The sequence below is a fragment of the Fulmarus glacialis genome, unplaced genomic scaffold, assembly GCF_000690835.1.
Source record: "Fulmarus glacialis isolate BGI_N327 unplaced genomic scaffold, ASM69083v1 Scaffold45155, whole genome shotgun sequence".
NCBI classification, from domain to species: Eukaryota; Metazoa; Chordata; class Aves; order Procellariiformes; family Procellariidae; genus Fulmarus; species Fulmarus glacialis.
The window spans coordinates 1-16,874 of NW_009211907.1; the positions used below are offsets into that span (position 1 = coordinate 1).

Genomic DNA, 16,874 nt, shown 5'->3' on the forward strand with positions numbered 1-16,874 from the left:
CCGGGCGGGCCGGCAGCGGATGGGGCTCCCTCTGCTCCAGCACCGCTGCCTCTTCCCTGCACAGCGAAGTCACCGGTGCTCAGGCCCTTGCTAAGTGAAGTAAGGCTCGGTAGTTGCTGCTGTAGGCGAGGAGACAACACGCAGGGAGGACTGTCAGGTTAGATTAGCTACCACAGAGCTGGTCGTTTTGCAGCTGAAAAGGTACTTAGTTCCTCGGAGGATGTGGTTTAATGTGGTTACTCCGAACGAGGGTGTTCGGAACAGAATGCAGACTTACAAGGGGCTTCACCGCCGCAACTGTGAGCTCTCTACCTGCCCACGCGGTGGGGATGGGCAGCGTAGGACTCTCACGCAATGCTCTCAGATGATGCTGTTTGGTTACAGTCACACTGTTTAAGGGAGAAGCAGGGACAAAAGCCCAGACAAACATCTCTGTGCAGTTATCAAAATTAGCTGCAAGAGCATTATGTCAGCTCATGCATGAAAGTTTTCTTAAGGTGTCCTCTGAAGCATCTGGTATTAGCTGCTGCCTCAGGCAGATGCAATCACAGGTTGGGTCTTTTACAGCAGCATCTGTTTTTCCCCCCATCTGCCAGAGATAAATTATGCCTTTACACATTTTTTTATTGGAAAGGTATGAGCATATCTGGATTTGATTTCTTCCCCTTTTGCATGCACACTGTTTACTTGAGAATATACTTCTATCCAACATGGAAACTGATACTTAGAAACAAGTATGGCCCCCATCTCTCTCTTCCCTCAGTGTAACTTCATTCTGTTACGAGATCTGAGCTCTGCTGAAAACAAGAAGTTCTCACTACCTGGGCATATGCAAAACATTGGCATTGAAATGAGCCTTGGTATGAAAACAGCTGTTACCCAAGTTTAGCACCCTGCAACTTATTTTCATGAGGAAATACTGACTATCAGTATTTTTCAGGCAACTCTTTCCAGAGCCCAGTAAGAATCAGAACTGTTTTCCTTAGGAGGGCATTTTTAAGCGTAATGAGTTTATCTGATGCTTCATTTGCTTCTTTGCTCTCCCCACCTGCATTTTACAGTTCTATCTACCTGCTTGATTATATCAGCATAAAGATACCGATGTCTCCAGGATGCAGCTTTACATGTGTTACTAGCATTGCTAATGTTGAGATCACTGATACTGTTGAAGTCCTGAGGGTTTTTTTAGAATAAGATCATTGTCACACTTCTTGGCTCTGCAAGGCCATAACCAGCACATCATACATTGACACAAAATAAGATTAAAAAGCTCCACGACACACACACAACAGCAACAGCCACAGATCTCCTGGCAGAGCTGCACTTCATCTGAAATGCAGCCAGTAGGCTAGAAAACACAGCATTGACTGGCTTCTTCTCAGGTGAGCCAAATACTCAGGCAGATGAAGATCCTGAACACCAAGGATCAAGCAAGTCAGAAATCTGGACAGCAAGCACTTAGATTGCCAGCAGCACTACCAGGGAGAACAATATATGGTTTCCTTAAAAAACAAAATATAGATAGATATCAGACATGTAATACAAGCAGCATTTATTTTTCCAGTCAGAACTGGACATATTGAGCAGGTGTAAGCCAGTAACTTGTCAGGGTACTGTTCTTGTAACAGCCTGCATCCACGGTCAGAAATATGCAATTGCTGCTCTGCTAACTTTATAAGCAGTTGTCCCTTCTTTTCCTCCCACCCCATTCTATCCTTTGCTGTACACATCGTTCTCCTAATTTAAGGTAGCCCTTCCCCTCTGGCTTCACACTGTGACCCTGCCCATTACTGTTTGAAGGCAAGTTGCCTTTCATCGACTCTTTCCTCCCCAAACCCACACAACTGCCAGCAATGCTAAATTAAAAGCTGTGTAGTCCAGCAGAAGTAACAGAGCATGATTTTCCAATGAATTTCCATGTCTCAGTTGATTGACTTTTTAGCTGTAGCACAAGCACGGGTCATTAGTTAAAGACTCTAACAGGGATTTCACTGCAAAACAAGCTTCACAGTGAAGTTTGCTCTTCAGGCAACAGAAACCAGTCTTCAGTGGAAGATTTCTCCTATTAGGAATTGAAAGAATCTATATACGTGATCTTTTCCTGCCCTGGGGTCACCCATTGTAGCTTTCCATGACTTATGCTCATACTGCAGGATTCTATTAACATGATTTCTCCCTGCTTCTATAAAACTTTGTAAGAATTTGCTATTTTAGAGCTGCCAAATTTTGTTGAAATTTGTTGCCAATTTCACATTAACAGTGATGAAGCATATGCTCTGCCCCGTTTCTAAATGAAATCAGACTACTACTTGCCTTTTAACTGTATTGGCAAACAAAGTATTCCATAGCTGTTTACAAAATGCACCTGCATTTTGAGCAAGTTATTAATCTTAGCTTTCTCTTAACTCTGTATGAAAAAGCCTTGCTAAGAAGTCAGCCTTCTGCATTTAAAGTGCTTGCCATCCTTGTCAGAATTGCTTGCACAAACTATGTTATACAATAGTGATGTGCACATTATATATTGTGTGTTGTCAAAGATCCATAAGGAGTTTAATGTGTCAATGTCAAAGAAAACATGGTCACTTAATATCTGCTTTTCGAGGCAAGATTGTCTTGAATCTCCTTGAAAAGCTTCAAAAGTCTTCAATCTTAGGTGACTGTTGGAAGACAAGGACCTCAATACAGGCAACTTTCAGATACTGTGAATAATCTGTTCTGCCTACACCTTGCATTTGGTTTGCCTTTGCTGAATTTGAAGTTCATGTAATGTACAAGAGCATTTTTAGTATAAGGTTTAATACTTTCTTATTTGTTTCTATGGCAAACTCTGAAAAGCTGTTAAACAGGATCAAACTGGGAACAGGTCCTCACCAGAGTCCACAGGAACTATCCTGACTACAGGAAATGCAAGTTCACACATCCACACACTGCTTCGTGCCAGAAATTGCATGTTGCTATTAAAAAAAAAAAGCTCCTATATTAACCTGGCAACATATTTACTCTTAAGATGAACACTGACACACCCAATACTTACTGCAGCTGGAAGTGTTTATTGTAGCGCATTTACAATGTGTAAACATTCACATATTTAGTGTCCTCCACCTTTGTGCACAGCATTATACATTGTCACACATACCTTCGGGATTGTTGCTCACAAATGCAAGTTATCTAAAATATGCTTCCCTTTGGTTTTCTATTCTGTTCCCAGACTGAATAGACTATAGAAAATAAGGCATCCATTAAATGGTATCACAATCAACACAGTATATAAACTAAGTTGTCAAAATGGAACTTTCATAAGATCTAATGTTTCAGACAGCCGCTGACAATACCAGGTTGTTAGGTTGGTAGGAAACATCCAGTTTCTAAAGCGTGGAGAGATATGACTCTCAGAGACATATCTATTAAATACATATATATTCAACTTAGTTTAGACTTCAGGTTTACAGACTTGTGTACCAGAGGAAGATTTCAAATAAAAAAATAGATATTTTCAAAGTGCTTTTGTCTGACTTTTCCTTTAAAAACATAAGGTCAGCACACTGCAAAGCTGAAAACTGTAACTGATCCTACCCAGCGCTGGATATAGGAGAACATCTACATTTCTCCACTCAACTCACCCCTCGAACTTCAGTTCTGGCCTGGCATATCCCTGGCCTCTCTGAGAAGAGACTGCCACTTACATTAAGTGGTACTTACATTTATAGAAATACTTAGTTTATGTTCTCAGCCATATCTGAATGGCTTGTGCATCAATTCACTGTAATGTCTCCAGAAACAAGTTACAGCAAATTTCATACTTTTAGTTTATTTTTACCATGAGTGCAGATAAACAAAAAATGCTGAGGGCTCTAGAGTGGGCCTTCATTCATTCAGCGCCAGGTCAGCCAGAGCTAGATAATGCCTGCAGTACTGAGGGCTAGTTCGGTGTGCAAGGTTGCAGTTGTCCAGCACTATTTCTACTTATAATTGAAAGTTACTGCATTTCTAGTCTACTCATAATCTAGCCACGTCTCTGAACCCAGATAGCTTTTTAATGCCCTTTGCATTCTAGCACAATTGAAGTGGAAACAAATAGAACAAATCTAATAAAAAACCGAACCCCCAAAACCCCTGAACTAGCAGTGAGAGTGCCTAATCAGAAAGACTGTAAGTTTATCAGAAGCTTTTGCCACAGGCTTATACAGTTTTTTGAGAAAAGCAAATTCAGGCTTTAGGTACAAGGTTTTCCACCGGCTCCACTGTCCAGTTCTTGCAACGCGTGCTGCTTTAAAGCCTCCATGATACACTCCCGCAATCCATTAAATATGTTCACTAAGACCTGTACAGGAGAGGGGGAAAAAGGTTGTCAGGTGCATGCATCAAAATAATAGTTTCATTGTACAAGGAGCCTTAAAAATGCAACTGATCCATTTAATTACTAATTTGACATACACTGATAGGAAACTGCTATGAACCACCACAAAACATTTTGAGCATGTGAAAGAGTTAAGAGAAGCCTTGTGTGCCCTGTAGGACCACATGACTGTTTAAAGAGCAGAAGCCATGGAACTGTAACTCAACACCCCACTCGAGATACTTACTTACTCCTTCAGATCATTTGTTTCAAAGTAAAACCAGAAGGCCACAGTACTGAGCCAAAGGAGCAATGTCCAGTATTTGCAGGCAACTGCAAAGTCAGCCCCTGGTCTAGCTTCTAGAGAAAGAAACACACTATTCCCAGTTTGTAACACTAACATGCATGGTATGAAGCACGCATGGTATGATGCACCAAGATATTTTGGACCAGAATAAAATCATTAAAGAGTAGGTAATCGGTTCAGGAAACAAGGCTCTGAAACCAGGCACTTAAATGCCTACAGCTCTGTTGGAGTCCAGGGCACTGCTGGCTGCCCAATGCTCCTTGAAGAACAAGTTGCTTGAGAGTAACCAAGTTTTCCTTTTCGAATGCTCTTCTAGAGCCCTGATCCCCGCCTCCAAGCCAGTGGGAAAAGTATTACATTCCCACCCTGTCCCGCCTCGCGTTGGGTTTCTTGCCCGGTTAAACTGAGAGGTGTGTGCAGAAAAGGAAATACTAACATGTAGTGCCCTTTACCCAGGAGTGAGATGCCCCGCTCTGCTTCATCCCACTTTCATTTCAAGAAAGGCACTCGGTCGGAACAGCGGCTCTCGGCTCTGAACTGTCTGATTGCACGCTCTGTTCTCTCTCTACTCCAAAATATGCCCCCTTCTCCTCCCCCTTCAGAAATAAATTCTATCTGGCATATAACAATATAGCACAATACCAAGGAGCTGCAAATGCCTTTGATCTTTTTAATCAAGCTGCAAATATTTTAAGGCTCCCCCACCAAGGGACCCTTCAGCAAGCAAGACTCAGAGTTGCTGCCAGCCAGGTTAAATATAAACCACGTAACCTGCAGTCAGTATTCCTGAAGAAACAAAACTTCAAACAACTGAAGCATTAAGCTCTCCGTAGTGGAAGTGAGGCAATCCTTTTCCAAGTGCTGTGATAATATCTTAAACTGCACCCTATCTTACAACGTTGGCAAGCTGATTTTCTCTCTAAGTTTCAGGCGTGCTACCATTTAAGTTAGGACACCTTACTGCACAAGGTATCATTAAAAAGACGACACTGAATGAGTTCAGTAAGTCCTGACTATTGCAATAAGCACAGGAAGTGTTAATGCTTGCGCATTATACATACGGGGTTCCTCAGTTACTGTATACATTATCTAACTTTCTGTACTATTTTTCATATGTTAAGTAATTCTTAATTTAAACCTCTCCTAAGGAGTTTGTTGGTTGCAGACCTTTCACTGCAGTGCTCCATTTTAGAGCATTTGGAATAGTTTGGGATTTTTGTGGAATTTTTTCCTCTCCACTCCCCAAAATTTAAGTACTCTTCGTAAACATTATACCAGGGACATTTTGTGGTGTATTGCTTTTGCATATACATTAATGTATATGCAAACGTTATGCAAATACTTTTCCCGTATACTTTAATGTATATGCAAATGTATATGCAAATTTAAACATAGGTACGTACCATTACAACAGCAGAAGAGAGATGCAGAACTCTCCTCCTCTAACCTGTACCTGCCAGAGTTCGGTAAGTCTTTGCACTGTGATATAAATCTCTGAAGTTCTGTCTCCGGAAAGCCATCTTGCTGGTAGTGCTAAAAATTGATACTTGGTTAAACCTTTAGCAGAGCAAAACCACACAATAACCCAAATCCTGCCCAGACCACTTTTTAGACATCGCTTAAGCCTGAATTTAGAAGATTCAGAGAACTGAATATGAAATTACTGCTTTTTAGTAGATATTTAGCTTCCATTGGGGCAGGAAATCAGATAGGCTTGTAAGGAAACTGAAGTAGGGAAGGACTAAAAACCTCTTGTCATCACTCTGCACCCTCAAAAGTAGCCATTGTATTTATTCTTTAAATTGGCATGCACTGCAAGTCAAAATGTTGAGGGAGATGAGAGTCTTGATAGCACCAATCTTGCATTTTTATTCCAAAGGAAGAGTAAGAGTTCATGCTTACCTTGACAGTTTCATACGTATCTGTAATGAGTGCAATAAAGAGACTCAGCACCATATAGATGAACAGACTGATGAAGGAGTAGAGGTAGATCCTACTGAATAACCAAACCAAGTAACTTTTCTGCTGCATTTTTGCAAAGGTGGCAAACATGTCGTCTCCATTGATCAATGAAAAAAGACATTCAGAAACTGTGTTCAGAGAGCGAAACTAGAGAGGAGGGAAGAAGACAAGGACATCCGTCGCCACTTTATTTGGATCCAAAGACTGTACATAGCATGAAGAAGATACACAGCTGTTGACTGGCTGCCTCAGATCAGTTTGTACGCCCAGGGAACAACAAGGTGCAAACAGTGACACATCTGAGGAATGAGCGAAGTTTGTCACCTCCTGTACACATGCACATTCAAGTCATTCACCTGTAAGTCCTGCTGGAGCAGGTAAGCCAATTTAACTTTTAAAAGGGATAAGGATAAAGTCTTCAAAGCTTTAGTCTGACACCACTGTTCTGCAAGATGAAAATTATTTCTCAAAATACCAGCATGTGATTGGGAGTCACAGCAGCTTCCACTTCTGACTCAGAGCTTTCATAACTCGAGGAAAGTCTGACTGAGTCATGGAAGTCAGACTCCTCAAACAGAGCAGCATCATGTTGAAGATGCACTATTTTTATATTAAGGGAAGCCTTGGCCTGGAAACTTAGAAGACAACAGTAATAATCTCTCATTTGTTTAGAATCCATTCTGTTATTCAAGTTGTCTTTTTTCATGTTAAGTATATTACCTTCACATGGTATGGCCCCAGTACAATCCATCCACAGAAACAATAGCCCAGGTAGATCATAGCAGCACAACAGCAGAACCTCATTACGTTGGGTAATGCTGCTCGCAGCGTTAGGATGAGAAGCTGCACAAAGCAATGCAAACAATTAGAATTCAACCAGGCATTTCTTCCAGTCCTCTTATAGCAACAAACAGAATAAATACCAACAGCACGAAGATCCCAGGAGATCCTTACATTATACTTCTGAAAGAAACCTAGGTAGCGAATGACTCCAAGCCACACAAGCATAGTGGATGTTCCTAGGAGTATGCTACAGACATCATAACTTGTCAGACTCTAAAAAAAAGAAGAAAAAAAAAAGCAAGGAAAAAAAATCAAGTATTATAACAATTGACAAGTTCTAAATTGCGACTCTCGTTACTACAAAGATCCGTTAAGAAACATTGTTTTCCTTGGCAATCTCTCCCATTAAAAACTGGTTTGGGGCAATATGCGTTAGAGAGAGAAGTCTCACCAAAGAGACTTTCAAGGGCACTTTCAAGTGTAACTCATTTCACATGCCTTTACATATGGCTGTTTGTAAAATAGATTCGGACAAGACAAGCTCCATTTGCAAGGCCAAGAGCGCAGCTGCGCTGCAGGTGCAGACACCCCCGCGGTACCTGGCTCACTAAGACCTGCAGAGTGGCACTGCAAACGTTTTTACGCTGCTTCCAGATCTGCGGCAACTGCTTCTGGAATCTGCATCGACAGATTCCCCAGAGCAGCTTGGGAATCTCTCCACTGCATCCCAACGGACAGCGTAGATGTGACTTTAGAACCGCAGAACAAAGAAGGTTCTTCCAGTACGTAGGCAAAGCAGTTTTTGAAAAATAGCATGAACTTGTCAGCAGAGCTCAGATAAATACTAAGAAGGATCTTGTTAGGTAGCCAGGAACTGTGAGGTGTAGAAAGTTATCAAGGAGAAGACTAATTAGCTTCTAATTAATTCTAACTGGAACTTCATTTATATTTTATTGTCACTTCACTGTTTTTTTCCACCTATACATACTGGCCTGTTTTCATCCAACTTAGCATATATCCTGTTCCCTGAACTGCAGCCCTACTCTGAAATGGGTCATGACAGCTTACTTGAGTAAGAAGTTTTCACTATTTTCTGTTTTTATTCCTCTAAGAGTTGGCTAATCTTTTATATTAGCATAATTCATCTACAGCTTGACAAAAAACAAATTTAGGTTACTTTAATGTGAACTTGTTATTCAGCCATTAACTTTCATAGAGTAACATGGAACAAGATCTTGTTGTTATGGTCCACAAGGCTTGCAAAATGAAGTGAGATGTACCCGTAGAGAAGAGTTTTAGTAAAATACTCTCTTAGAAACATATATAAATAGATGTATTTATAAGATATCGGAATTCCAAATGCAAGATCTTACTCCAATCTTGTTCTTGTCTTTGCTTCTCCCAAAGCAGGATGGAGTTATCTCTTATCTTAGCCAACTTCCTCATAGCTTCTTTCTACTCCTAAGAACTGAGTTTATAGCCCCTAAGGTAAGATAGGGCAATTTGTACAGGGTGTTTATGATAGTCAAGCTGTCACCAGATGGATTTCAGACCCATCTTTTCATTATTACTATCCAAAGTCTGTTGTGTTGCAATGTCACACTTCAAAGTCTGCTACAGATTTGGTGAAGAACAACATTATCTGAATATTAGGATGCTTCATGATAGCATATCGTAATAATTTTTCTTCCCTAATTTTGGCTGCACATAATAAGTTTTAAAAAGTTTTTTTTTTCTATATCATGTTTATTTTAGAAATTGAAAGCCTAGAACCTGGCTGTGGCTGACTGTTATGTACATGCTGGAAAGCAGAAGCTGGAAAAGCAGCAAAGTGGTGTTTAAGGAGGGAGTCTCTGTGCTAACACTTGTTAAATGGGGAACAGAAAGTTAAATGCTAAATTTTTAAAAATCCATCAAATAAGCAAATATAAGTGGTCCTAAATGGGGAAGAGAGGAAGTCAACAGTCATACAATTTCAGAGATTATGTTCATTTTATTCCTTGGAGTCACAAAGGAGCAAAAATAATTAGAACTATTATATCTAGTGATATTTGGAGTTTTTAAATCTCGCAACTGGAAACAAGACATCTCAGTTATAATTCCAGAGGAAAAGACAGAGTTTTAAAATTTCATGCCACTCAGAATGAAGTATAGCCAGCCTAAAGTCCTCCAAGAGATTTAAACCTAGTTGGGACAGAAACAATCAGTTTTGCTTCCACCTGACAGTATAAAAAACTTACCTTGGCTTGTATCTCCATCTTTAGAGTTGATCCAACAATAGTTAAGACGTCGCTAACCATAATCAGGATGTACCATCCATTGACAAATTCCATTTGATCACTGGAAGATACTTCTTTCTTATAATAATATAGGAAAAAGCTTACAAATTCCTAGGGGAAAGGAGGGAAGAAAAAAGTTAATCAGACTTACACAAGATATGAAGACTTTCCAAGGAAAGAGTTATACCCACCCTTTGGAGCCGAATTCCTTTAACCACTGATCGTGTGCAAAGGATCAATGAGGCCAGACAAGTCAATATAACAAAAGCATCGAAGATCATCATGTAATGAGTGTTCTTCTGTACTGCAAGAACGAAAATGTACATGTTTATAATCAGATGCTTTTCATCTTGTTGACCACCTTGAGTATTGAAGTAAGAATCAAGTTTTGATGTTAACTATGTTTATAGAACTGAATTAAGAAAAATCTTAGCATTTTTCCCACAAAAGTTTATCTGACGTATTTTCATGAGAGACACAAGTGCATCTGCACTACAGATACCACTTCAGTTAATTTAGGAAGGTTGATACCACATCAAAAATAAACCAGAGCGTGAGTGCTTCTTACAGCCCTGCAGAATTAGAGGTGGGAGTTGTCCATTTTACAAGCACTGGAATGGCCTTTGGAGTGACAGAACTTGTCAAAAAAAAAGAAATCCCAGGAACTTTACAGTATGTATCTTCTCTTCCAGACCAGTATTTGACTATCAGATAGGTTTTCTGTCCCAGCGCAGTGCAAATCACTGCACTGCTGCTCAGCTAGCCAAGACCAACACTGAGCTAGACATGAGTTTCTCATCTCTTATGTTACTAAAATTCACATTCTTGATCAACTAAGGTCAAATTTTACACCAAATCTACGACTAGACCTCTTTTTGGTTTTTTATACTTATCATACAGCTGAAACTAGATGAGACAGTATAAGGATCAGATTTTTAATACTAAAAGAATGATTGTTTGAGAAAAAAATTGAAAAAAATTAATGCTAAATTTGCAAGAAGATGCAGCAATTCTCCAAAATGGGATACTGAAGTTCTAGTTGACTTCACAAACTGCACTACTTGGAAAAGGCCCACCTACTTCTTGCTTATACCAAAGTCACTAACACATGTATTGTTGCCATTTAAGTTGGTTTTGCAGTGTAGTCCGGAACAGCAACAACTTGTTATTGTCCAACTGCAATCATTACCTTTGTATTTTTCCTTGGCTGTCAGAAAATAATACAGAAAATAATATTTTGAAAATGAATTATTTTGAAAATGAGATGATTTTGAAAACTGTTATGGAGGCTATCTACATAGATAGCAAATGTGGATTATTACAGAAGCCTGGTATCAAAACCTTCTTGTACTGCTGCACTAGCAATGTGCTAGAGGTAGCATGCCATCTGGTGTGCATTTATAACATGGCAGCTAGCAAAGCTAGTTGATAAAGAGTGTTTAGTGGAATATGCGTTTGCATACGTGGTGTGTTTTGTACTCTGTGATGCATTTCATTAAAATCCCCCAAATTAATTCCAATCTGGATCTTTAGAAAAAGAACTTCTCTTTTTTCACTACCAGCTCTTCATTTCCTAATGTAGGCACAGTAAAGGGGAAAGTGGCAAAGTAGAAGAATGGACCTGATTCATCCTATTGCTTACTTCAGCAAAAATTTAAAAAATAAGTGGAATTTAGAGTCCTGGAAAGCTTCTGACTTTCAAAGAGATTATTTTCTCTAATCAGAAAAGATCTCAGAAAATGTTTTGACCAGACCCAATAGCTGCCAACAAAGGGTGCTCTTGTGAGTAACTATTTAAGATAGGTTATTTAACCATACCGAGCATCTCAGTTACACCCAAATACACGCCAAACAACATTTAAACAGCAGTAAGAAGTGTTTCTAGCCATTCCACTCTAGCAAGCCTTAGCAACAGTGCTTCCTTATCTTTCCTGGTGCTAAGTCCTGACATAAGAGTGAATCAGTTTCAACTTTCCACCACTATCATGTGTCCTTCTGCTGGCTGGTGCTAGAACAACGGTTCACAGCCCCACCTTAAACAACGAGCAGTGTAAGTTCAGTAGCCAAAGCTAGAAGGATGCACAATGAGATGTGGAAAAATTTTGGTTTGACAGTATCAATGGTGCAAGGTTTGAGAACTGCTAAGGAAAGTAATGGTGTGGCTGGGTTCCTGGGATTTCAGATCAGAGGTTGAAGAACAACAATTCCTTAGAAAATCAGGATTTAGAGCGCACCCACTAGAGAATGTATGTCAATAGTGCCTCATCTTTTAATAAAGAAAAAGGTTAACAAACGTTGTGCTAGTACGGCAAAAGTTTAGCATGACAATTTGAACACATTTATGTCACTTACTTGATCCAGAAACATGCCAGTCTTTACATTCCCTGATCTCTATGTCGTTGTCTAGACTTATTTTAATTCTTCCACTATGTGCTTTATTATCAAACACTATCTGTATTAACAAAAAAAAAAAAAAGTGCATGGCTTTTTAAAGTTAAACCATTACATATGTAGCACTCTGTATTGCTAAGCTTGCATAATGATTCAGAATAATCCTCCTAGGGGAGAAGTTATGAAACCTGTTTAAGCTTAAGGTAATTCCAGTTTATTCAAATAAATGCTGTCAAAGTGAAAGACAAATCTGGCGAACCATGTATTTGCCACAAATTGCTTGATCGACTAGATACCAGGTGAAATTCTTTTAAAACTACAGCCTCATTCCTCTATGATTTGAAAACAACCTCTCCTAGAAGCATCTCTCTAAAGAAAAGAGGTTTATGCTTTTGTTATACTTCAGATGGATTGGAGCACAAAAGGCTGTAAGCCAAGAAAGTGCTTCAGGACCACATCACGAGCACCCAAAGCTTAACCTCCCACAGTCACAACTGGCGGTTATTTACAGGGTACACTAAGCCATGACAGAGTAATCCAGACACCACTGGGGACCAGTCAATGGTGCCCAACACTTCAGAAAACATCTGCACCGACTATGCATGGTAAACAGGCAAGAACGATTTCTCGTTTTGAACAGAAAGACACGTGGCAGGCTTCCACGTACCGTCAGAGTGAAATCGTAACAGTCAGGGAGCTCGTGGTGACGAACGGTCTGGAGGTTGATTGCCTTCAGATTGAACATGAGCTGCACCATCACCAGTCTGCAATAGAGCGTTTTGTTAGCTTTTCACAGGGAAACCACACGAATACCCCAACACAGGAGGTGCTGATTCCTCCTCACCTGTGGAAATCCAGAGTGAAATTCAAATTGTGCTTTCCCACTGTTGTATTCTCTAACAGCGTCGTTGGCTCAATGTACAAGCAGTCTGCAATGGATAAGTACTCACAACAATATCTCACGGGTTATCACGCTCTTTAACTGTAATCTGCTCTTCCCACTCCCGAGGCTGGAAAGAGCTGTTGACTACACCAGGCAAGATAGCACGCTTAAGGGAGGAGTCGTTTGGGAAGTTAGCTGACAAATATATTGGCTTCCCTGAACCAGCCAAGTTATTCATTATGAATTCATAGGGAAGGCTCCTGAAATTAGCCCGAAATACTTGTATTAGATGGCCATCAGTGCTAACGGCTCACACTTGTTTTGTGGCAGTAGACATAAAGGACTGTTACCTTGGAGGTGAGGGCTAGAAGTTAGTTACACAGCAGTTTTCTTGCCGGTTTTGGCTGGTAATAAGTTCAATATAAATCATTTGATAGAACTATACAATACTGGATGTTTGTAAGAATTCATTATAAATGTGGGGTCCCTCCTCCCAAAGAACTGATACAATAGATTAGGTTCATTACCAGTCACAATCTCTGGGTCTATATCAAAGGTTTCATTTCCAGGCCAGATGGTTGCTCGCTTGTAGAACTGCTGACACACGGCCAGAGCTGTCTCTTCTGCTCCCCTCTTCTCATAAGCATGGTTTCCAACAGAAATGTTGGGCAGCTGTAAGTACTAAAGTTCAGAACAAACAGACAAACCAACTTAGATGGCACCAAAACTGTTAGTCTCTGAAAAAAAAAAACCCAGAAGTGTTTGGATCTGTGCCATAAGCCACCTTTTTATTTAAAAGGTCACCTAAAGAACTTGGAAACCTACACTACACTACAGCTGAGTCCTCAAATACTTTAAGGTATTTGACAAAAACAGTAAGTGCAGGATTTGGATCTAAATACCTTTTTGCTTATTATTTTTTTCTCTTTACAATCCGTACTAGAAAGCCTAATTTGTTATTTGCAAAGCACTCTGGCTCAAATCCAAGGCCTGCATTTAGTGCAGAATTAGTATATTGATTAGCTTTAAGGATGCCGCCACAAGTACAATGCTCTGGCAATGACAGAAAACCTGAACGAGTCAACATTCTAGTCTTAAGTACAGAAGTTCAATTTCAGACACCATCAGGAAAGGTGGAAGAAGAAAAGGTCCCCAGGTAAAGAACATATGTATTGCATACATTGCAGCAACAATCCTTACCTGGTTTATTGCAAAGAATATCTGGTCATAGACATCTGTTTGTGTGTATACAGCATAGGTATCATCCATTCTGTCCATGTATCCTTTCAAGAAGAGATGTTTGAATGCAACAGTGTTCTCTTCTTTGAAGGCAACCACCATTTGATTGCTCAATCCAAAAACCACCAGCTGAAAAAGACATTTATATTTCCTGTCCAAAGACAAAGTTGGCTTCTGGCTTAACATGTGAACCCTGTCCTGCAAACAGCCACTCTTTCATCACGCTGGTAGGCACAGCACTTACATGCAGGCTACTCCATTTCACAGCTGGTCAAAAGAAAGTTTGACTTAAGGAAACAATGGTTTTCAAGAATGTTCTTTCAACATGTTTACCAGCATCTTGGCCAAGGACTCGCATTTTTACAAAGAAAAGGATACCATCTCACATTCAAGCTACCCATATACTGTTAGACGTGCTTTGTTAGTTCAGCCTGACTTGCTTGGGGAGTATCAGCGTACCTCAGCCAAAAAGGCAGGACAGGACTTAACCAGACCCACTTTGAAGTCCTTACTCCAGTGCAGAAAAGGCAAACAGAAAAAAACCAAACATCCCTCCCTCAGGTTTGGGCAAAAGGTGCTTTAAGAACAACGGATCAAAACTGTGCTTGTAACAGGATAACCGCTGAAGCTGTGAAAAAATATATTGCAATTATTCATGAAAAATTAGCGTAAAACCCTGCTAGCTACTATCCAGGCTGGAAAAGGTTTCTAGAAGAATGTGATGTATTGTTTGTGGGAGCTCGCAATTCTCTTCAGTGACTATTGTTTCAAATCTAGTGTCAGGAGTGTTGTGAAGAAACTCATCAGAGATAAGTCTGAATCAGTAGTCTTCAGATTAGTTTTATGGCCACGATGCAAACTGGATATGTAGGTTTTGATAAAGATAACTCAGTTACAGAGATACTAAAATGTTCTGTGGACAAGCTCAGCATTGTAGGCAGACAGGAATACTCCAGCAAATGAACAGTGCTAAGACTGAATTACCTACTGGCAAATTTTCTCTGAAAAGGCTAAATCAGCATTAGTTTCTTTCTTATTTAGGTTCTTTCACCATCAAATTTTATTTTTAATTACAAAATGGGACAGATGACAATCAGAGAATGATGATACATTTTAAACTAAAGCGGTAAGTAAGGGATATAAACATAGTGCCAGATGTATAGCAAAAGAATTATTATTCCTGCAGTTTGTCCCATCATTCATGCAACTGTGGAAAACATTCTTCTCCATACTTGTATTGTCACAGCCCTGACACGACCATAAATGTAAATTACGTGCGAGCAACTCTGAAGGATCATCATCTGAAGCGTTAGAAAGACCTTCCTCCTCCTTAACCACAGGAGACAAACAGTTGCGTTTTAGGCAGCAGATAAATGTGTTATACGAAATCTATGGTGCAAGGCTGGCTGAGAGGAAGAGTGGGGCAAAATTTCTGTTTTTTTCAACACAAGAGCTTGTATACCATACATAAGGCATAAGCAAACATCATGAAAAAGCTACCAATTTCAGTTCTTATCACTGTGATATTGAAACACAAGCGATTGTTCCTTCCCTCGAACACAAACACACTCAGAATGAAAACATATTGGGGGAACAGATGTGTAAGGATGCCATCTTTTTGGGGAAAAAAAAGAAAAGGGAAAGAAAAAAAAAAGTAAAGTAAAAAGTAGAGCCCTTAAACATGGTTCTTTTCATCTCCACTCTTAGGAAAGCTATCCTGAAGTCAATGGAGAAAATTACGCCATTTGAGATCTAAACTACATGTATGCAACTAAGATAGTTTTGCAGTCTATCCTCTCCCTGTCTCTGCACCACACCAAGAATAGCATTTGTCACCTGCACTCCTTATTTGAATTCCCATCAGCTAAGAAGAGTCCCTCCTTCCCTAGCTACTCACCTGAATAGTAACCATTGCTATTTTGAGTAGCTGAATCCCAAGTTTCCAAGGTTTCCTGCCCCGAGCCCAGAATTTCTCACATGGGTTCATGAAGAAGAATTTTAACCTCCTCCTAAGCTGGTCTTCCAAAAGCCCCTCCTGTGATATTGATAGGTGTTGTCTGTAGCTGCAAAGATTTTCATCATCCTGAGCACTGCAGCTGCTCACAGCCACTTCAGGATTTTCCATTTCTGCAATGAAAAGAAGTCCATGTCAGTTGGAAAACATGCAAGCATGAATGCAGTAGCATCAGATTGGTCTGCATGGCCAACCTGGACTCCAAAGATGCTTACCTTCTGTGAAAGGCACTTGCACATTACACTGAATTTAAGACCTTCCTCACAATATTGCACATGTTCTGCAGAACCCAAAGAAAAGTTTGGGCAAGCTCTTAAATTTGCAGATAGGCTGTCAGGACATCTATTTAATAGTGGAATTTCTGTCCCTTTGGAATTACGGAGTCACTTGCTGAAAACTTCTTCCTCTCTCACTTGCCAACAACATCATATATGCAAGACAGCCTGACTCATTTCCTTCTGTGTCCAGAAGAGAACCAAAAGCCTCTCATTGAGCGTTCACTCTTCTGGAAAACTTGCCTACTTCTGTAGCCAGCATTTTCCCCTGCTGTCAGCCTACTGTCCAGTCCTTGAAAGAAATGGAATTTTCAAGACAGATAGCATTTTTCTTAGACATTAGTATTAGCATCGCTCACTCTTGGAAATGGAGACCCAGCACGCCAAATTGCAATTGAGATAAAT

The 16,874-nt window shown here is 40.0% G+C and overlaps 1 protein-coding gene across 1 annotated transcript; it reads right to left on the bottom strand.

Annotated features, from left to right (window-relative positions):
* Positions 1-4,288: 4,288 nt before the first annotated feature.
* MCOLN3 (mucolipin 3) lies at positions 4,289-16,305 on the bottom strand. The gene is made up of 13 exons (XM_009577709.1): positions 16,078-16,305; positions 14,142-14,309; positions 13,469-13,622; positions 12,903-12,987; positions 12,726-12,822; positions 12,020-12,119; positions 9,859-9,971; positions 9,629-9,778; positions 7,560-7,661; positions 7,326-7,448; positions 6,546-6,752; positions 6,047-6,176; positions 4,289-4,321 (listed from the first exon to the last, which is right to left on the bottom strand). Exons 1-13 carry the CDS (start codon positions 16,303-16,305, stop codon positions 4,302-4,304), a joined length of 1,677 nt encoding a protein of 558 aa, XP_009576004.1. The 3' UTR covers positions 4,289-4,301.
* Positions 16,306-16,874: the final 569 nt, after the last annotated feature.